Source organism: Piliocolobus tephrosceles, chromosome 4 (genome assembly GCF_002776525.5).
Source record: "Piliocolobus tephrosceles isolate RC106 chromosome 4, ASM277652v3, whole genome shotgun sequence".
In the NCBI taxonomy this organism is placed as follows: Eukaryota; Metazoa; Chordata; class Mammalia; order Primates; family Cercopithecidae; genus Piliocolobus; species Piliocolobus tephrosceles.
In genome coordinates this window covers 99,934,654-99,958,151 of record NC_045437.1, presented here as the reverse complement: position 1 = coordinate 99,958,151, position 23,498 = coordinate 99,934,654, and the positions used below count along the sequence as shown (strand labels likewise).

Below are 23,498 nucleotides of genomic sequence, written 5' to 3'. Positions count from 1 at the left end.
CTCCATTTCACAATGAATAGATTATTGTAGTTTTCTTAAAAGACATTATTACTGTTCTACAAATAAAAAGGGTATATATATCAATCCTTTTTATTTTTCAAATAAACAAATGTCATTTCAAATATTGAAAAAAGGTATTCTGAGGAAATATTCAGCAATAAGAACAAAAATTTATGCACAATTCTTTTCTAGCTTATTAGGATACTAATTATTAAAACTGAGAACATAAATGTATTTTAAAAATGGCTGAATGAAATTGATATATCACAATGATAGAACATTACCTAAGCATTAAAAACCTTATGCTCAAATAGTATTTAATGACATGGAGAAATGTTCACAGTTTACTAGAGAAAAGTGATTCTAATTTGGTAAAATGTGATTGTGTGTATGTATTGCTTTCTATAGGAAAAAATATGATAGATATAGTGACAAGATTAAATGGCTTTCAGTATGCTTTTACTTTTCAAACCTTTTAAAACATATATTTCTATAGCTATAGCTGTATATATATAAATACATATATATGAATTAATATGTAAAGCTAGAGAAAATGTTTTAAATTTTAGATATTAATAATTGTTACTCTCTGGAAGAATAGAAAAAAATAGCAGAGTGAAAAAACCATAGGGTCTCATATTTACAAAGCATTTTCGTATATATAATCTCATATTGTAATGGTAACACTAGAAAATAGAATGCTGGTGAGATTATAATAGCTATAGGAGTGAAACATCGATTGAATGAAATACATAAATACACTCATATTTTATAATGTATTAGAAATCCATGCTTTTTACCTGTTCAATGAATGCTAAAATATACAGTATAATATTTTTCAAAATAGGTATACTTTACCATTTAAAAAATCTAGTTATAATGAGTAAAGTCCTAATTTCATCATCAGTCTCATGACAGAAAAAGTGCTCATAACTTTCAATGGTTTAGCAGGCTCTGGAAATTGTTAAACAATCTCGGTTAAGTCTGTCCTACTACTTGGGGAACTACTTGTGACTTTGGGTAGATTAATCAATCTTCCTAATTATCAAGATTCCTCATCTGTAAAATTAGGTAATCAACAACTCTTTCTGAGTATTTTGAAAGTACAATGAATTAATAATGCAAAAACACCTGATGCCATGTCAGCGTAGAGTAGGTACTAAATTAATTTTCCTTCCCTTAATTCAGCCAACTTCACCACTCACCTATCTTGTATGAGATACTGCATATTCAAGTCATTGATTACAAATGGATTCCTGAGTTTTGCATAGGCAACCGCTTTGTCCAGTGGAAATCCTAAGAATACATATTATTAACATATTCTGTATAATCTCAAGATAAGCATCTATACTTTATTAATTTGAATTGATGCCACCTCCCATAAAAGATTAATTCCATTAACACATAACTGCCTTCTATAAAAGGTATGGAATAATATATACATAAACCTTGATTTAACTTATATATTAAATCTTATTTTTTCCTAATTTGATTGTTAAGGCACAGCAAACCAGTGGTTATATAACCAAATTTGGAGCACTGACATGTGAGTCAAGGTCTGACTAGTCAGTCACCTGAAATAAGGTAAAATTCACCTCATACACAAAGAGAAATCTATATATAAATAGCATGGGTGTATCAGAATCACCTGGTGATTTTTTAAAAATATATTCAACATCTCTTCTTTTCTCTTAGATATTTTGATGCCTACACATATAAATTAGCCGATATCCAAAGAACTTATGTACCTTTAAAAACAGTGGGCCAGGAGTGGTGGTGCACGCCCGTAATCCCAGCACTTTGGGAGGCCGAGGCAGGTGGATCACCTGAGGTCAGGAGTTTGAGACCAGCCTGGCCAACATGGTGAAACCCCATCTCTACTAAAATTACAAAAAATCAGCCAGGTGTGGTGGCATGCACCTGTAATCCCAGATACTTGGGAGGCTGAAGCAGAAGAATCACTCGAACCCAGGAGACGGAGGTTGCAGTGAGTGGAGATTGTGCCCTTGTACTCCAGCCTGGGCAAGAGAGCAAGGCTCTGTCTCAAAAAAAAAAAAAAAAAATAGCTATACAAGCAAAAATTAATTCATATATGACATATATGCTCAAAATATATGAGCAGAATCATGCTATTGCTCGGTCAACATTAAAATATTAGAAATTAACTTCCTAAAACTTGTAGACTGGTAAAAGTACTAATTACAATGAAAACAAATCAAATAGTAGATATAGTTAAGAACAGGTCCCCTCCCCCAAAATCTAAAAAAATCTTATGATGATATTTTATTCTCTATATTGGCATTAATGCCAGGTACAGTGGCTCTTGCCTGTCCCAGTACTTTGGGAGGCTGAGTTGGGAGGAGTGCTTGAGGCCAGGAATTCACCAGCCTGGGCAACATAGCAAGATCCCATTTCTACAAAAAATTCAAAAGAATCAGCTGAGGGTAGTGGCGCAACCTGTAGTTCTATCTATTCAGGAGGCTGAGGTGGGAGGATCACTTGAGCCCAAGAGTTTGAGGTTACAGGGAGCTATGACTTTACCACTGTACTCCAGCCTGGTTGACAGAGCAAGACCCTCTCTCCAGGGGGAAAAAAAATTGACACAAAGTCTCCAATTTTATCCATCAATACACATCATTAGTTGTATACCGTAACAGTTAAAGACATAAACCAGCGTTCAAATCCTGGTTCCATCTTTCACTAGCTATGTGACCTTGGGCAAATTTATTTAATGTCTCTAAGCCTCTGGTACCAGCATAAAAGAGTATTATACCAGTCTTACCTAGTAGAGTTTGAGGAATTAATAATAGTGTGGATATAAGGCACTAAGCACAGTACCTGACATAGTAAGTGCTCAATAAATGTTATTGTTATTATTCCTTAAGAGGCAATATTTTAAGAAATATCTATGGAAAAGGATAAAAATCAGCAAGCATACATAACTTTAGTATTCAACTACATAATACTAAGTATACCGGTGAAGAGACTATATTTTACAGCACTACCAGGATAAAGAGAAAAAGTATTAAAACATGCTGAAAATAAAACAAAACAAAAAGCTGTGGCCAGTTAAACCAGATTTATTCCTAAACTCCTCTTAGTTTTCAAAATTTAAATAGAGATACCTTATATCAAGAATCACTTAGCCACAAATCATAAATCCTGCAAGTTTTGTAAAGACTCTCAGAATTCACTGCTTGTAAAGATGTCTCGATGTCTATGATTTGAAGCCTCCTTACAGAATTTAGCAAACAGAAAACACCTACACTGTTTCCTGCTTTTGGTTTTGTTAAAGAGAAACTTTTTCCCTACCAAGAGATGGTATGTGGAATATGACATTAGCTATAGCACCTAGTTTTTACAGGCAGATATAGCATTAATAGGTAGAACCATGTGAGGGTAAGGGAAGAATGCTTTACTTTCAAGGAGGAAGAAATTTTAAGGTTCTCTAAAATGAGCAGCCTGAGTCTTTAAAGATCAGCGTCTTGACTTCTCTATGAAATAATGAACATGAATTTAGGCTATGGTAGCACAACCATGCTCCATCTTCTTCCTGCTGAAGTAAGACTTTAACATAGCTCAGGACAACATATTTTGGTAACAAGAGATGATTAAAATGAATACATTTACAACCGAGAGCATATCTTTTCAATTAATAGTGGGAAAATCACTTAATTCACAGATTCTTAGGCTATGAATTTTCAGATGTACCCTCAGCAATAATTTGATTAGTGGACTTTACAATGACATAATACTTAAGCTGAATTGATATTTCAGTTTGATTAATAAAATATAGCAAGGAATATCTAAATATCTCAAATTATTAAGTTCTTAAAAATGAAGTATGAATATGTATATGGAAAATGATAGATCTTGTTCTATACAGCATAGAAAGGGACTTAAAGTATTAAATAATTCAAGAACTTGTCCTAAGAAACTTACAGATGCAAACAAGAGCTCACACAACCTTATTTTTAATAGTGAAAACTGGAAACTGTCCAAATATTAGGATTTTAGATAAATTTAAATATGTTATGGTATATCCACACAATGATATGCTATGCCACTATTAAAAACCACATTATCTAAGAATGATATGGTGGGGGAAAAAACTGCTTGATATAATAGTGAAAAAGGTTAAATATAAAATTACACATACACTATGACACTAAATTAAAAGAAAATACACAGAGAAGACATACACTGGAAAGAAATATATCAAAATGTTAATAGCACCTGTCCATGAAAGTGGGTGAAAGTTTATTTTTGTTTTATCTCATAGTCTACAATTAATATGTATTAGTTTTATACTCAGAGAGGATAAAGGAGTTTCTCCCCCACTCCCCTTAATACCTTTAGAATGGAAAGAAATAAGACAATCACATAAAGGCCAGTTTTCCACTGGTTCATTCAAAATAACCTCCTCTTCAAATACTACTACTGTGATATATTTAAATAAGGAGATCCGTTCAAGAATTTCCTTCATTGGTTTGGATTTGGATTTCTTTGCCATGGAACATATTCCAACCACAATCTGCCTTTCTGGTGGCTAAAACAAAAATGAAACAAAAAATCGGGTTAACTTTACATGAACTCCAAAGTACAGCTATCTTCATTTGTTTTCCAAAAGTAGATAAGGCATGTGATCAATCAATAAAACGGACACATTAACAAACAAAGGAATTTTTAAAAATTATATGATTGTTATAACAAACACTTAAAAAAGAGTTTTCTACAAAGGTCTGGAAAAAAATTTAAAAACAAAAACACTTTCAGAACAAATATTGTTGCTATTTTCAATGAAATTTAAAACTAAAAAAGTACCCCCTCTTTAACTACCTCTAGCATTTATTTATCCTCCTCATACCAGTAAAGTATAGTAACAGTCAAAACCCATCTACTCTATGTAGAAAGATAAAGAATTCTCTTGCCTAAAATAAGACATAGTCCTGACTACAAAGCTATACAGTATTAAACTATTATTGTAGTTTGCACTTGAATATTAGTTGGTCACCAATGACAACCTGGAAGAAAATTTTAAAGAAAGCCACACTGCCAACAGAGGTGTCAAATCTCTTTGCCCCTCCTGTCTTCATAGTCAATACTCCTATTTGTTGGGGTTACTGATCTCTGGCATCCTCATAACAGCTCGAAGGCCACGATTCAGTCTAAAACTTAAAAAGCAGGATATAGAAACTAATTTATGAGTAGCTCCTAGATTTATAAAATTACTCAAGATTCATTTGGTGATCTTTGCATGTAAGTGCTTGAGAGTTTTATCAAATATACAAAAGCTGTCTTCAGTTTCTCATTTCAATTCTTCTTTCTTCCATGATACTTTATATATTTCACACAACGTTATAATCTAGGTTTGAAAGTGCTTTACTGGGCTTTTTCTTAATATATCTAAAAATAAAATTGGATAACATCAGAATTAATTAATTAATTTTTTTTTTTTTTGAGACGAAGTCTGGCTCCGTCACCCAGGCTGGAGTACAGTGGCGTGATCTCAGCTCACTGCAACCTCCGCCTCCCGGGTTCAAGTAATTCACCTGCCTCCGTCTCCCGAGGACCTGGGACTACAGGTGTGCACTGCCACACCCGGCTAGTTTTTTTTTTTTTCATATTTTTAGTAGATATGGGGTTTCATCGTGTTAGCCAGGATGGTCTCGATCTCCTGACCTTGTGATTTGCCTACCTCAGCCTCCCAAACTGCTGAAATTACAGGTATGAGCTACCACGCCCAGTCTAAATTGTTCTTTTTTTATGCCTAGAACCATATTTCTGTATGGTCTTCTCAAACTCATGAAATGTAGAGTTCAAATTGTACTACAGTTGACTGGTAAATCAAATAGATTATAAATGCTAACCTTCCTGGAATCTTCTGTATTTATCCCTCTGACCATCCACTTTTATATAAGACCTTATTCAATGCTTTCCTGATCAAAAGTTTTGATACAGTTCATTATAATGTTCCTAAAGTAGATTTCCCCACACAACAAATGTACTCTAACCTAACATTTCAAATTGCTTTACAATTTTTTTAAATGCTAACATATTAAGTCTTACGTATTACAAATCAATTTAATGAGTATCTGCTCAATGGCTAAGATGAATAGGAACCATTCAAGTTTAAAATGTATAAATAAACTTACATTCTTAAGACACAATAACAGAGGTTCTCTGTTAGGTAAAACCTTAAAGTCATGAAGATAATTTTTTAAACTGATCTGAGGTATTTTGTTAGGTTGAATGTCTAAAAAAACTATATTCATATCTTTGAAGTCTAAAAATGGGACAGAAATCTTAAAAACAGAAGAATGATCTGGAATAAATCATTTTATAAATATAAAGCTATAGATCAAATAAACTAAATCAAGCTTCTGTAAAATGATAATAGTGCACCATACGATGTGCTGAAGATTAGATATACAGACGTACCTGTACTCAAAGTACTTTGAGTCTAACAGGGAACACAGTAGTAATAAAATACATTGTGATACATGGAATAGAAGTACAGTTGGCCCTCCATATCTATGGGTTTCACATCCATGGATTCAATTAATCATGTATTGAAGATATTTGGGGGGGAAAAAGCATCTGTACCGAACATATACAGATGATATTTCTTTTCATTATTCCCTAAGCAATACAGTGTAACAACTATTTACATATTTATATTGTATTAAAGTAATTTAGAGATGATTTAAAACATATGGGTAGATGCGGCTTACATGTAAATATCACACAATTTTATAAAAATAACTTCAGCATCGGCAGATTTTGGTATCCACAGGGAGTTCTAGAACCAATCCTTCATGGATATTGAGGGACAACTGTATATACACCAATGTAAAGACACAGTAATGAGGAAGAAGTATTCCAATCTGTGATGAAAAAAAAGCAAGGAGAGTGGAAAGAGTGAATGATGTGAAATCTGAGGAGGGTTTGGAAGAATGAAAAATAATTCACAAGGTATTCCAAAATAAGGTCATTTCAGAAAGGTGAAAGAGTACATACAATAGCAAAGATGCATGGTATGACAATAAATACGTGGAAATAAAAATGTTGATGTTACTAAAACACAGAAGGTCGAAAGAATGGGAGAGAGGTATGGATGTAGATATAGATGAGACATAAAAGCTTTTACATGTAAGAAGACTGGCTTTGATCTGCCAGTGGTGTTTACACTATATTCAGAAGAACTCTAGAAAAAGGGGATAAAGGTAGTAGAGGCTGAGTCAACAGTGCTTTCTAGTTTAAGTGAGCCAGAGATGCTCTGCTTTCATGTTTGACTTATAGGACTTCTAGATAAAACTTCAGATGAAGAAAAGTTTGAGCTGGTAAGAGAAGCCTGCCTGAAAATCTAGTTTTTCAGGGGCAGGAGGTAGCAAAGGTGCTGCGCATTGAAGGTTTGAAATGAGCTAACAGTAGAGTTTGCATTTCAAATATGTGTAACTCCACTGTGAAAGATACTGTTATTATAAAAAGGGGCTTAAAGAGTCATCTAATCACTATTTTTGGTTTTACTATTTTTACAAAATAGAACAGGTTTTTCTCCTAAAACTAAATTCTCTTTCCAATTAGAAATATATGAAAAACAAACACATACTGTAGGTATTTTAAATCAGTATTCACAGTAAAGTAGTCTCTACTTAAAAAATTAAATGATGAGTAAGAAAAATATTGGTCTAATGTAACTATAGCAAAATGAGTATAATAAATGTATATCATTCCTAAGATCCAGTATGGATAGAACATTACATCAGAAAGAGAACAAGCTTTAGATACACACACAAACACATAGATACTTTAGGTAGCCTACCCTTTTAGCTACTCAGTTTTCAGACTTCTGAAGTTAATAAATATGAGTATCTTCAGTTCAACCAGAACTCACATTGGTAACATAAGCTTAATGAATCTAGTTAAGTAATCCTTCTTCTTTAAATAACCTTTAAAATTATTTCCTTCTACTTATCATCAATTATTTGTTATGTATTTCTACATACAAGAAAGCTTTTGGATTTATGGCCCAGATTACTGTTTCTCTTTGCTACTTTTTTTTACCTAACACTGAGTTACACTATGTGTATCACTGAAAGAAACTAAAATAGGCATCATTAAATAACATAAAGGTTTGACCCATAACTGTATTTATTGATTCATCATAGATTCAACAACATCAGTCATGAAACAAAATATACTTTTTCAGTTTAAAAATTTTCCAATAAAAAGAATCTTAAGATTAATTCACATTAACAGTGATTAGTAAAAAGCCTATACTGTATTGGTCTTCTCTCACCAAAGAAAAAACAAACAACTTACAGAATCATCTTCTTCCTCATCATCCTCATCTGCATGGTGGAAGAAATGTCGATAATTTCCAGGATTTATTTCTGTATCTTCTGGTCCAACGAAGAATCTGGGGGCTTCACTCATTTTTATTTTATTTGATGTAGATATAATTGAAATGATTTATATTAGAACTGCTTCTAAGTAAATAGCATCAGAAGAAAGCATTCTCCATATATTAGCTGACACACAGGTCTGTGACAGCTTGTTTCTGCTTATACAATCACTTGAAATTATGACTGTTGGCAAATACTCTTTTGTTCTTAGATATCATTGCTTCATTGTTGATATCAAAGTTGTTGCAATTCAAAATACAAAGACAGTGAGGCTACTGCTTTCTTGAGTTGATACAGCAATCTTCTTACCTAAAATGTAATGAAAAAACCAATTTTGGGAGGTGCACTCCAAAAACATTCCTGTAAAAAATAATTTTTAATGACTCTTGTAAAATCAGCACCAATAACTTGATGTATATTGTCAAAATGAATATACAATTTCTCCCATAAGAAAATTACTTATAACTAATAAAAACGAAAAATTAAGAAACTAAAACTGATCCTCAGTAGTATACATCTTAGCAACTTGACAAACATATGAATTAACAAAAAGACTACTACACATTAAATTCTTCATCCCAAAATATCTAAACCAATTAAGAGAAAATTACTCAAATTATAACAAAATTATATTAAAGCTAAATTTGTTAGCACAGTTATGAAATATCTGAATGCAATGGAAAAGAACAGACAAATGGAATGCAGCTTTAAAAACCACTGACAAATATTAATCTGAAATTACATTAAGTCAATTTGTAAAAGCTGTCTGTAAACAGGTATTTTAGGGAACATAACAATTCTATATTCTGGTCTCATACATAAATGAACAAAAAAAGATTAGAATCAGAACAAGATTTCATTTAATAGCAGCTCTTAAACGTGTTGAAGTCGAAAACTCTTTAACAAATCTAATAAAATCTATGGATCTTCTCCCCAGAAAAAAAGAAAGTACATGTGCACTAAATTCTGCAAGCAATTTTATGTGATCCACTGACATTCAAACTCTTCCACATAATCAGGCATCCATGAGTATCAGTTAAAGAACTATCATAGCTTGCACCTGTAATCCTAGCTACTTGGGAGGCTGAGGTGGGAGGATCGCTTAAGCCCAACAGTTTGAGGCTGCAGTGAGCTATGACTGTGCCACTATACTCCAGCTTGAATAACAGAGAAAGACTCTGTCTCAAATAAATAAATAAATAAATAAATAAATAAATAAATAAATAAATAAATAAATATGAACTATCATATAAGAGCAGTATCATCTCAAAATATTCCTTACTATAGTTGTTTACATTACTTGTTTCCTGGTCATATTAAAATTAATTATATACCAAGATGAAACTACATAACAAATGCTTCATTTGATTACTGGTAGTAAAAGAAATTAATCAATCAAATATTCTTAAAAGTCAAACAATATGCTAGGTAGAATTAAAAGCATAACTCCAAAAGTTCTATTCCTAAAGACCTAATTCCAGTATAACTGGTGACCTCTCAGTAGACATTAAAATCAATTTACCCAGTCAGCCTTCACTTTAACCATCTTTAAATTACAGTGTTACATTTAAAATAATTTGCAATTTAAAAATAAAAGTAGAAATAATTTACTTTATAAATCAATGCCTTTTGTTCTATTCCTCTGCATTGTTTAACATGTAAAAAATGTCTACTGAAAAAAAAAAAGTTTCCAGTTGCTGTAAAATTTGATGTTGGTGGATAAGTTGATCTCAGTTCTGTTTTCTATCAAATGGCAAATATCTCTTGGTTTCTTTTAAGTTTTTTACTCTTTCCATCTAAAAAGAGCTCAAATATTTCGATAGTGGAAGGGGAATGTTCTGGAGTCAGGTACATCTGTTTTAATCTGTCACTTCGTAGCTAGTGACTTATGCTAGTTGCTATTAGTCTATAAAAAAGGGAGAACAGTAACACCTGTAACCCTGTAAAGACTAAGTGAGATAGCATAAGTGCTTGGCGTATATTAAACAATAAACCATAGTTTCCATAAATACTCCTATAAACCAAACTCCCTACTGACTCTAACATATAAATCTAAAAGAATCTGAAATGAGTAGTTCTCAAACATTAGAATGCAATGGAATCACCTGTAGGGACTTGTTAAAACACTAAACTCAAAACTCTGGGGGTGGGGCCCAATATTTTGCCTTTCCAAAAGGTCCAAGGTGATGCTGATGTTGCTCGTCTTGGAATCACACTATGAGAACAATTGCTCTAGACTCAAAACTGGGTTTGAAAACTTTTTCTGAAAGTTGCTCAGCTCTGTGTCCTTAGTCAAGTTATTGAAACTCTCTAGTCATCATCTGTAAAATGGGATTATAAATTTCATATATTGTTTTGACAATTAAATTACAATACAGATGCCACAGCAAATAGCACATATTAAGCACTCAGTAAATGTTAGTTGTTTAATATCTTGTTAAATGTTGTTAAGACAGTTTACTAACAAATTTAATTGGCAAGGAACAAATATAAATAACTCAATTTAGAATGTATCTACTTACCTCTTGTCTAATGAGTCACAGAAACTCCCTTTGCCACTGTTGTTGTTGGAGACCTCTTTACATCTTTTCTAGTCTTACCACACTGCTTGAGACTATCATGAACACTACTGCCTGGGATAATCATTCTTCTCTTTCAGACCTTTACTGGTCACAGCCAGAGCTACCTGATCCTCAAAATAACACCCTGGATCATCCATCAGTCCCACCTAGTATTCAGATCCCCCTTACCTGAACTTAATATTTCCAAGCCATCATTCCAACCCTTTCCATGGGTTCCCTCAGGAGCCCAATCATGAACTAGTAAATCTCTGCTCTCAAAATCAGAGGAAATAGGAACCCCTGCTCCTGCTGCTCCTGCTGCTCAGCCTGAACTCAAACACATAACCAGTTTTCCTGAAATTCCAAAAGCATTTTCCAATGGAAACACTGTTATAAATTGTGTCTCCTTTCCAGGGCACTAATAGTACATCCATGTAATAGGGAATAAATAAGCTTCTGCAGGCTGGCAAAGGCAATCTGGTTCATTTATAAGATTATACAAAAAAAGCCCATTCCAAGTTCCACACAACCTTCACGTTGATTTTTTTTTTTTCATTCTTCAAACGTTCATTTAATACCTTTTTGCTGAACCTGCATTTCCTTCTGGCTGGAATTCACTGCTCTCCTTGAAAGTTCCTATGCCCCATTCAAAAACCAACTGGAAGGTCTTCAATGAAGGTTTTCCTGAGAACTATCACACTTCTGATAGGCCCTAAATATACGTAAAAACCCTCTCCCATTTTCTATGTTCCGCAGCATTTTGGATCTATCTTTTCACTTATCTGTTTCTATCAGAGTTGGGTTTTTTCCTCCCCAACTTTTTATTATGAAAAATGACAAATATTCACGAAAGTTGAAAGAACAGTTTATTAATCATCCATATGCCCACCATTATACTTAACGATTGCCAACATTTTGCCATATTTGCTATTTATACACACACACACACATACACTTGCTGTACCATTTGAAAGTACTAGGTATCAACACACTTCAACTCTAAGTACTTCTGTATGCATCTCCTAAAAATAAGAACATCTTCCTACATAAACACAATTCCTTTTCCACATGAGAAAATTAATAGTCCATAACACTGTCTATATTGTGGTTGTATGGGAGCTTTTAGAGAATGAGGACCTAATCTATATATTTCCGCTACTTAACTTGGTTCACAGCACTTATTTGGGTAATCAACAGATGTTCTACCAATTGTTCAGTTTAATACCCTCACAACAACTACTCTGAAAGTTATATGAATTTACAATTTAAAACAGCAATGTTTGATTTTAAAATTTTCTGCACGTACGTTTAGTCATTTGCTTTAAATAAACCTGTGCTGCAGTAAGTACAGTATTCTGAGTTCTGCACTACTTAATTCTGCATCACAATGCTACATAAAGACAGAGATCATGTCTAACTTTTGTCAGACATATAAGTAGGTACACCAATTTTTTTTAAATGAATGAATACTTTCCGACACTGAAAATGTTAGTGAAGAAATTGAAATCAAGGAAGAACAGGACGGGACAATAGAATACAGATTTTGAAGGCAGACAGATCTGGTTTTTAACACAGATTCAAACGTTTACTTACAACTGTTTACTAGGGCAAGTTGCTTGACTGCTCAAAGCCTCAATTTCTAACTCTGTAAAATGGTGATAATAATCTAACATATCTCCTGGAATTGTTGAGAGGAACGAATGACACAAAATATGTAAAGCACTCGGCACACATAAGACTCAGTTAATGGCAACTATCATTATTTTATCTATCTAAGACAAAAAAAAATTAGCTATTTCATTAAAGAATTCACAATAGCAAAACAAAATCCTGTCCCAGTGCAGAGCGAGGATTTTATGTGCTAAGGTCAGCTACGCTTCCCACTTCCATAGTTAAGCCTTCCAGCAAGACACCTACTACCCAAAGGACTCCAAGAGTCGCAGACTCCCAGGAAGAGGTCAAGAACCTCGTGAATGAGATCCAGGGATCACCACCCCGGCCCTTTCTCCTTCAAGGCGCGGAAGGCTGCAACGCCCTCCAAATGATTAAGTGCGGCAGTGACCTGCGGCCTCGGTCCTTACTATGAAAGGCTGCAACACACGAGGCTTTTGTTCTGTTAAAGTGGGTGTAGGGTTGAGAGAGAGGGATAAGGACTAAAGAAGAAAAATTTTTTAAAAGCCACCTCTACGCACAGCAGTGCCATAACTCGAGGCTGATCACTTCGGTGGAGCCAGGAACAGCGTGGGGTAGAAGCTCGACAGTTCCCTTTTAGCTGAGCTTCAATTTCTGGCGTATCAAACCCAAGAAATGAAAAAGGGAAGCCATGGAGGAGCAGGAGGAGAAATCAAGGCGCGAAAGGACCCTCAAAGCTGTACTGTCACTCCACGCCCAGCCTGTCATTCGCTGCAGCACATGCCCCTCGGTGGAGCGCGTGTTTAGGCTCTGCAGGGCACAGGAGACAAAACAGAAGCCCAGCAGCCGCCTCAACCCTGGCATGATCAGGTTCCGCATCTCCGGTTCTCCTCCAGTTTTGGGGCCCTCACCTGCCACGAATGCGGTCGTCACGCGAGCAGTTGTGAGATGGTCAAGCCCATTCAGGTCTAGGTTACCCACTTTCATCCCGGAGGCAGGGGTGAGGTGTTCGTCAAGTTACTTCAGTTGTAGGCGTGGACGTAGGCTACTTCCTTCAGTAACAGCTATAGGGCCACACAGGGGCACCTCAGGCTACTACACCTCAGAAATCTCCGTCACGCCTCTTCCCCGCCCTTCTCGGGTCTCACGCCGAAACCTCACCGGGCGGAACGATTTCCGGCAAGAGCCAAACGATCCGTCCTAACCTTTCTGACCGTGGTTCCAAGGCTCCCAAAAGGACTAGGCTCTAAAGGACCTGGGTAGTTCCGCTTCCGGCAGTGCCAGATAAATCACGAGAGGAAGCTTAAATCTGTCGTTTGAATTTAGGACCACCTCGGTGAGTGGTCGTTCTGGTGTGCTCTGTCATACCTACCTGTTTTTTAAAGTGAGGCTTAACCCGACAGTAATTTCAAAACCATTAGCCTCGACCAGCCTAAAGAAGGGTTTAATTGAGTCTGTGGGGAGATTTTGCGCAGGCGCCGTTGAGACGGGAGGGCCTTGGGCGTTGCGATGTCCCGCGCTAGCTGAGCAGAAAGGGCGAGTGCCGTTTCGGGCCTGGGGAGGTGCCTACTGGGTGTAATTGAGTTTTACCAAATGGTCATTTTCCTGCTGATTCTAAGTGTGGTTGGACCTTGCCCTTAAGATTCCGTTAACAAGTCACCCAAAGCTTAGGAAACGCTCCCTCACAGCGTTTGAAACTCCGAGCGCTTTTGGCCGGCATTGAAGAATTCTCCCCATTACTTTGATCAGTCATTTAATCAGAAATTTTGCCCCAAATTTAAATACGTGGCGGGGAGAAACGTGAGGTCAAGAGGGAATCCTGTCACGTAGTTTTAAAAGAAAAATGTCCACTTTATCTCAGTGTAGGTTTTTCTTAAATGGGCATTTCTGAACCAAAGTAGATACTTTTTAAAGTGGAAATGCATTTATCCCATGTGGCTTCCTGTGAATGCGTATGGCGATGAAGGCATTTTTTTGTTAAATGAATTTGTACTCTGAAGTGAGCCAGATTACAGAGAAATGTATTTAAATTTACAACTCCTTGACGTTGCATGAAATTGTGCGTGTCCATTTTTTGGAGCTTAAAATAGAATAATTCAAATGTCAGAATTCCGATCCAAGTTAACGTGTTGATTGAAAATTGTAGATTTTAAGATGGAACTAGCGGGTATTTCAACCTTTTAGGGGCTTAAATTGGTAGCTTTGTTTTTAAACCTTGGTGAAACAGTTAAGTCCTAATCTTGACGTAATACCTAACTGCCTTACTTTATTGAACACAAACATAAAATTATCAAAGGAATTAAGCAATGAGTTGATTTTATTTGATGTTATGGAGGGGACAAAGTGTATAAAGCTTAACCAAATATGACCCTGACATTCCTCATGCAAAACTACAAGTTGTAATCAACCACTTTCATTTTTTCTTATTCCTACACGTTTAAGTACATAAGTAATGATTTTAAGAGAAACTCTTGAAAATATGAGCATATCCAAAGAAGTCCCAGGACAGTCTTTCTTCATATAGTTGAAACCACTTAATAAGAAGATATTTATATTTGTCCCGAATATTACAGTTTCCAGCCATTTTCTCATATTAACTACTTTTCAAATACGTTGTTTCTAGGGACCAAGTAGTGTATGTATGGGCTTTGAAAGAACAAAAACAAAAACTGTTTCTTTTACGTTACTTTTGTGTATGAATACCAATTATTAGCAGTAAAACTTTAAACTACTTCAAGGGCTATGCTTTCTGTGAACTGAGTTTTCTTTCTTACACATTTTCTTTTTCTCTTGTCATCTGCCTCTCTACCTCAAGAACCAGCAGTTTGTGAACTGCATTGGACTGTAATATCGTTATAAAAGAATACAACTCCTGAGTCTTCTGATTTTCTTCTTAGCACTGAAGCTTTATAAACATTGCTATAAAGCATTAACACCATTAATGAAAGGAAAGATATTATAAAATATTTTTTCATGTAGATGAAGATTTTGAGAAAAGAAAGGCTTCTCTGTTACTTTAAACAGCCTGATATGGATGATAATACTTAGATATGATAATAATTATATATTACTTTACCATATACAAAGGACTTTTAAGTCCATTATTTTCATCCTCATAATTGCAAAAAAGGAAAAGATATTATGTCCTCTTCCAAACATGGATATTAAGGCTTAAGTCTATACCTTCTTAGACCCAGTTTACTTATAGTGCCATGTTCTTGAAAGTGAACTATAATGTTTTCAAAAGTGAAATAAGTTACCTTTGGAATATTTGCTATAATTTTTAATTCTCCTTTCAGGAAATGCAAGTCATTCTTTATTCATTCACAAATACTTTAGTGTCCACTGTGTTCTGAACATTATGTTAAACAATGTAAACATAAAAAATTAATAAGCTATTTCCATTCCTCATTTATAATCAAACTTATTGATTACAAAAATCACTTTAAAATTTGTGTAACAGAGGCCTGAATCAAGTATTATAAAAGCTAAGGATGACAAGTTAATTGACTTATTAGTATAGCAGCAGGGCAAACCATAAAATTTAAAGTAAGAGACACCAAGTTACAAATGTCAGCGCGTGTACTCACTTTATTACCTTTAGTAAATTGGACAATCTCTGGACCCCCATTTTCTTACCTGTAAAATGGATATAAAACTAATACCAACTCCATGGAGTATTGTGAGGATTATTGTAGTAAAATACTGCATAACTATTTGCAGCTGTAGTCGTGAGTCACTTAGCAATGGGAATAAATTCTGAGAAATGCTTTGTTAGGCAGTTTCAGCAATGCATGAATACAGACTACCTACATGAACCTAGATGGTATGTGTGTGTGTGTGTGTGTGCATATATATATATTTTTTTCTTCATATAAAAAAAAAAGTCCCTGCACATTATTGGGTATCATTGATTTCTCTTGCTTGATCTCTAGTGCTAATATCAAATGCCCTATATCAGGTTCTATATATGCTCCGCTATCATCTTATCGGACCAGTAGGCAGTCCATCCTCGACCAAAACATTCTTATGTGGTGCATTTGCATTGGCAATTGTTTTTAAAATTTTTAATTTTTTAAAATTATTTCCTCTTCCTATACTTTTGGCTTTTCCAGATGTCATATAAACAGAAATATATAATATATAGCCGTTTGTGTCTGGCTTATTTCACTTAGCATAATGATTTTTGAGATTTATTCATATTGTTAGGTCTATTTGTAGTTTGTTCCTTATCAATGCTTAATAGTATTCCGTATGTGGATCTACTCTAATTTGTTTATCCATTCACCACTTGATGAACATTTGTTTTCAGGTTTTGGCTGTTAGGAATAAAACTTCTAGAAACTTTCACTTACAGGTTTTTAGGTGTATATATTTTCTTTAGAGTTAGTATCTAAGATTGGTATTGCTGGACCATATGGTAAATTGATGTTTAATTTTATAAGAAATTGCCAAACTGTTTTCCAACATGTTTACATCATTTTCTATTATCACCAGCAAGAGTATCCTTGGTAGTACCTAGTATTGTTAGGTTTTGTTTTGTTTTTGTTGTAGTTAGTGTGTAGTTATGTCTTATTGTAGTTTTAATTTACATTTTTTCATTGTCTGTTGATGAGCATTTTTTCATGTATTTATTTGCTAACCATATCTCTTTGGTGAAGTGTCTGTATTTCCAGGTTTTAAATTGGGTTGTTTGTTTTCTTGTTAAGCTTTGAGAGTTCTTTATAACTTCTAGATAAAAGTTATTTATCATATATATACGTATTGCAAATATTTTATCCCAGTGTTATTTTTCTCTTTTTTTTTTTTTTTTGGCAGTTCTTTAAAGAATACAAATTTTAATTTTTTCTTTATGCATAGGTGCTTTTTTTGCTATCTAGGAAGCCATTACCCAACCTAAGCTCACAAAGAATTTTTGTTGTTTTCTAGAAGTTGTATAGTTTTAAGTTGTACGTTTAGATCTGTGACCCATCATGAAGTAATTTTTACATAACATGGTGAGGTATGAGTTGAGGTTCATCTTTTTTCAAAGCATGTTTAATTGTTACAGCATTTGTTGAAAAGATTATCCTTTCTTCATTGAATTACCTTGGCACCTTTGTTAAAAATCAGTTTACCATAACTGAGCGGCTGTTTCTGGCACTATTCTGTACCATAGATTTAAGGCTGTCATTTTGCCATTATAACACAGTTTTCATTACCATAGCAGTATAGAAAGTCCTGAAACCAAATAATGTGAAATTCTTCAACTGTATTCATTTCTCAAAGTTGTTTTAATTATTCTGAGTCCTTTAGCTTTCCATATCAATTTTAGAATCAGCCTGTCAGTTTCTGCAAAAGAGCTTGAGGGTTCCTGACTGGGACTGCATTGAATCTATAGATCAATTTGGAGAAAATTGGCATCTTGTCCCACTTTTTCTCAGAGGTAGAGGGGGCGTTACTCCAGCTTTCTGCATTCTAATCAGAAGCCTATATGGGAATGTTTAGTGGTATTTCAGAAAGAAATAATTTTGCTTCACGATTATATTCACTATATCTTTAGTGGAAGAGATCACAGGACGAATCCCTGTTTGTGAATTGGATGTTATCCCCTGCTGCCATCTCAAGAACGTCATACCATAATATTTTTTCCTCTGTTTTCAGTGGTCTTTCTAGAAGCCCGTCCGTTAGCATTAAACTTTTTGGGTTATTCCTTTGTTGAAAGCAGAAAAATCTTGTTTTAAAAAAAAAAATTGTTGTAATTGTAGTAAATCACACATAACATGAAATTTACCATCTTAACCATTTTTAAGTGTACAGTTCAGTGGCATTAAGTACATTCACATGGTTTTACAACTGTTACCACCATCCATCTCAAGAACTCTTTTCATTTTGTATAACTGAAACTCTTGACCAGTTAAACAATAACTCTTCCATTCTCTCCTCCAGAGAGAGGAGTACACAGAGGGTACTCTGTTCTATGCAACCATCATTATTCTTTCTGTCTGTATGTCTTTGACTACTCTGAGTACCTCATATAGGTGGAATCATACAGTATTTATCTTTTGGTTGCTCGTTCATTTCACTTAGCTTAACGTCCTCAGGATTCATCCATGTGGTAACATGTGTCAGAATCTCCTTCCTTTTAAAAGTGTGTGAATAAATACACCATATTTTGTTTATCCATTCAGCCATTGATGGACACTTAGGTTGCTTCCATCATTTGGCTGTTGTGGGTGATGTGGCTATTAACAGGGCTGTCAAAAATTTTAACCCCACTAGAATGTAAACTCAATGAAAGTCAGGAGAATCTACATCTTGTTTATTATCCTGTCTCCAACATTGTAACTGGCACATAGCAGTTACTCAGTAACATTTCTTAGATCAATGAATGAACCTTACATCTGTCTCTAGCAACTGTCTTGTAGCTCCTTGCCTTTATAGCTAAGCTCAAGTTTCTAAATCCACTTTCTGACTTTCCATTCATTCCTTGTGTCATTTCAGTCTGGTTGCCAACCGCCCTGCTATACTATAACTATACTGTATACTGTTGCCAAAACCACTAGCTACATTATGGTTCTTATATCACTTAGCCTCTCTGTCTGCTTCTAAGAACTCTGTATTTGCCAGACTCCTATTACCAGAACCTCTTCCTGCTTTTTTCCTATGTCTCTGGCTATTCTCATGTCCCTAAAGGTTTACAATATATTTAGGAGAGAGACATATCAGCTAATATATTCAATAGAGTGTTTCAGATTTTATGATAAAAGCTGATACATATTACTGTGAATGTACCAAGGAAGGTGTGCACAATTCTCCCTGAGATTGGAGATGTGGTCAGAAAGGATTCATGGATGAGTGAACTCATTAATGTGAACACTGAAGGATAAGGATATGTCCACTGCACTTCCTACTCTGTACACTTTCCATCTGATCCTTCTTCCATTGCCTTAACTTCACCTACTTTTTACATGCCGAGTTTATCTATGAAGAACAACCTGCTTAATATTGTCATCTTTCTCCCTAAGCCAGAGCTTCAGACAGAGTGATCCCAGATTCTTCTTTGCATTTGTTCCACACATCTAGTCAGTCACAGTTCTTATATAATGTATCTATCCATCTATACTGGCACTGCTTTGGCTCAGAATTTCCTCATTTCTTGCTTTAATTGTACAGTAGTTTCCTAGCTGACTGGTACAGGTATTCCTGTCTCTACCCCAATCTCTATTCCATATTGGTGTACAATACACTTTATAGAATAGAAATCTAATCTTGTAACTCCAACTCATTCTTAAAATGTTAAGTTATTCCAAGTTGGAGTGGTTAGAAGACACTCTGTAGGAAATGACACCTAGCCGGAGTTTTGAAAGATGATTAGGGGCTGGAGAAATAGCAATAAACTTCATTCCAGGCAAAAGTATCAATGAAAAGGTATGAACACACTGCATGGGATAGTTGAAGAATTGTGGTTATTTTTTGAATTGAGAATGCCAAGAGAAAAACATGGAGAGACTGATAAAGAACCATATCTTATAAAGCTTTGCATAATGGCAGAGGTATTTAGATATCATTAGTGTCATGGTCTTAATGGTTGTATTCTCCCAAAATTCATGTGTTGAAATCCTAACCACCAAGTTGATGGTATTAAGAGACTGGACTTTGGGGCTGGGCGCGGTAACTCACACCTGTAATCCCAGCACTTTGGGAGGCTGAGATGGGTGGATCACTTGAGGTCAGGAGTTCAAGAGCAGCCTGGCCTACATAGTGAAACCTCATCTCTACTAAAAATATAAAAATTAGCTGGACATGGTGGCATGCACCTATAGTCCCAGCTACTCGAGAGGCTATGGAACGAAATTTGCTTGAGCCGGGGAGGCAGAGGTTACAGTAAGCTGAGATCATGCCACTGCACTCCAGTCTGGGTGACAGAGCGCAACTCTGTCTAAAAAAAAAAAGAGGTAGAACTTTGGAGAGGTGACTTGATCATGGGTCAGAGCTCTCATTAATGGGATTAGTGCCTATATTTTAAAGAGTCTGAGAGAAACCCCTTCCCCCTTCCCTCATGTGAAGTTGCAGTGAGAAGACAGCTGCCCATAAGAAAGTGAACCCTTAGTAGACACTAAATTTGCTGGCATCTTGATCTTGTACTTCCTAGCCTCCAGAACTGTGAGAAAGAAATTTCTGTTGATAAGCCATCCAGTTTATGGTATATTTGTTATAGCCTCCCAAATGGACTAAGACAATCAGGAATGGCAAAAAGCATATTTCAAGTTAAGTGAATATTTTGATAAGATTTGTGTTTTAGTTTGACCTCTGTGACTGCAGTGAGGACAAGGACTATATTAGAGACAGAGGAGGCAAGGTCAGATAGAAGGTGAGTGTGAAGTAAGGTAGTAGCAATGGAATTAAGTTCAAGGTTCTACCTCATCCACAATCAATGCTTTTCCTCCTTCTCCAGGTGGATCTGGGTCTCTGCACATCTGTTTTGATAGTACTCTTCGCATACATCTGTTATAACACCACTCTAAACTATATAAATGCTGATTTACTCCTCTTTTCCTCTCATGACGAAAGCTCTGTGAGGACAGGGATTTCATCTTATTTAACTTTGCATTAGTGTCATCTAGTATATATAAGGGTTTTAGAGCTCAGTAACTGAGCAAATTCAAGGTTATATGGATGAACAGGCAAAAAACTATTAAAAAGGGTAAAACTTGGAAGTTCTACAGTAGGCACAAAGAAGATTAGGAGAGGTCAAGATCACTTTAGATTCAGAGATCATGGAACGCTTGCTTCATTGAGGTGCTAGAGCTTGATTTCGAAAGATAGGTAAGGCTTAATCAGGTGGAAGGATATACCATTTAGGGGGAAATGATATAAACCAAGGTATAGAGAATGGTTGAAGTTATGGCCATGGGTATACAAAGGAAACTAGTGAGAGAAGAAGCTGTGTTATGTCCTGCCAGGTTGTAGAGGGTAGGCTAAATAGTCTAGACCTTAGCCACTAAGTAGAAGATAATGCCCAGAGGCAGTCTTATAGTGTCCACTCTGTCAAGTAAATCATTTGGAAGATAAAAATATGCTAGGAATAGTCTAAGTAAGTTTCAAGGTGACTATGTCAGACAAATAACCACGCCTTTAAGTCTTAGTTCTGTTGTCGAGCCAAGACACCTCACCCATATAAAAATGAAAATAATATACTTGTGAAAGCATTTGTGAAATATGAAAATCTGTAGGAAATTTATGGTTTTTATGTCTTCTCCCAGTGATTTTTATGTCCCTCTCCCTAACATAGATATATGTTAGTCTTCTCCCACTACTTTGGTAAGAAAAAAACAAACCAAAAACCTTAAAGCGCTCAGTCTCCAAAGATTTTTGTAGTGGTTTCCTTTTCTCCTTGTCCCTGTGTACTATAGGTTTACTCTGAGGAGAGCAAATTTCTCTATTTCGATCTATTTTTAGTTATTGAAAAGTGAAAGATTTCAAAGCAGAGAAGTTAATTTCAGTAAATAGACCTTTTCTGAGGAGTTTTTATATATTCGTTATAAATAGAAAAAACAATAGTGTCCTAATGGCATAGACTTAATATACTGAAGACTTCATCTTCCATTAGATAGAAAAATTTTCTGGTCTCTCCAGGAGGTAAATGGGTAGGGGGAGGAAGACAAGAGATGGTAGGAACTTGGAACCCCTGAGGTTTTTAATATAAGAGCAAAATACAGAAGCTACTGTGTATTACGCAGACTCATATTTTTTTTTTTTTTTCCAATGGCTAGTTTGTTTTCTACCAGTTCCAGTTACCCACATCCCTCTGTGTTTTGGGGCCTGTACTTCCTCTAAGGTGTGAGAGTTTGGTTTTTTCCTTCTGTGGGCTTTTACAGGCCTGAAGAAGCTTCTCCCCTTTTCTTTTTAAGGCCCTTCAGGAGTTTTTGCAACCTTTACTGGTCTCTAAAAGGGAGGAAATACACAATTTTTATCTTCCTTTTATAAACCTCATCTTCCTACAGATATCATGCTCCCAGCTGGCTAGGATGGGATATTTCTAGATTTTCTTTTAGATTGCTTAGATGATTTGGGACATTAATAGTTACAAAAACTATTAAGGGAAAACTATAACAGGAGGTTATATATAGTATATTATTAATTTTACAATATGTATAGTCTGTATATTGATTTCATCTAAACTGAGAAGGGACAGGTTTCTGTCCCTTAAACTTGAAAGAACGCATATCAGTGTAGTATAGAGATGAAAATAGAGGACACAAACTAAAAATGATTTTGGTTTCTTTTTTTTTTGTTTTTTTTGAGAGTTGAAGATGATTAATGCAGAGCTAGAATGACAGGCAGGCAAATGGATGGGTAGACAAACGGGTTCTATATTCCCAACTTGAAATCACACAAGGCTTCATGAATTGAAAATTGATTAGGAAGTAAAAGTTTGCCATGGAATCCTGGCAGAGGAGAGAGTATAGTGAGGATGACATGGAAAGTAAAGGTATCAAGAGGTCTTACGTGGCAGATTGGAGGGCAGTAGGATACCACTAGTGTTTCACCACAGATGGTTTGAAAAGCACTGACCTAGAGCAACATGAAACTTGGTAGCAATGGAAGTGGCTACAGGACCAGAAAAGAGTATATATGTGGTAAAACTTCTTGATACTTTTACTGTTTCCATGTAGTGGCTATTATGACTATAAAATATTTATGACCATTTTTGTACACATATTTTGATAGTCATAGACTCATTGCACTGGAATATAAACTTAGAATTGCCAAGCCTTTAGGGTGAATTTGTGTTTAGCTTTAGAAGAAACTCAGTTTTCCAAAGTGGTTGCAACATTTTTTCCTCCCACAATGTATGAAGTTCCTGTTGCTACCTGTCTGCACCAACACTTGGTGTTGTCTTTGGTTTTTAATT

The 23,498-nt window shown here is 35.2% G+C and overlaps 2 protein-coding genes across 19 annotated transcripts in view; one reads left to right on the top strand and one right to left on the bottom strand.

Annotated features, from left to right (window-relative positions):
* Window positions 1-13,863, bottom strand: part of PPIP5K2 (diphosphoinositol pentakisphosphate kinase 2) — a 77,053-nt gene extending 63,190 nt beyond the window's left edge. For 15 of the 17 annotated variants that reach the window (XM_023212221.3, XM_023212226.3, XM_023212229.3 and 12 more), the window contains exons 1-4: window positions 13,513-13,863; window positions 8,326-8,717; window positions 4,354-4,549; window positions 1,206-1,296 (exon numbers count right to left, since the gene is read on the bottom strand). In XM_023212221.3, coding sequence (XP_023067989.1) covers window positions 1,206-1,296; window positions 4,354-4,549; window positions 8,326-8,439 — 401 coding nt within the window. In that variant the 5' untranslated portion in view covers window positions 8,440-8,717; window positions 13,513-13,863. The remainder of the gene's footprint in view (window positions 1-1,205; window positions 1,297-4,353; window positions 4,550-8,325; window positions 8,718-13,512) is intronic. The other 2 variants (XM_023212224.3, XM_023212234.3) reach the window with 2 other exon arrangements.
* GIN1 (gypsy retrotransposon integrase 1) overlaps window positions 13,775-23,498 on the top strand; it is a 32,330-nt gene continuing 22,606 nt past the window's right edge. For both annotated transcript variants that reach the window (XM_023212241.3, XM_023212240.3), the window contains exon 1: window positions 13,775-13,937. The gene's annotated coding sequence lies outside the window, so the exon portion shown is untranslated. The remainder of the gene's footprint in view (window positions 13,938-23,498) is intronic.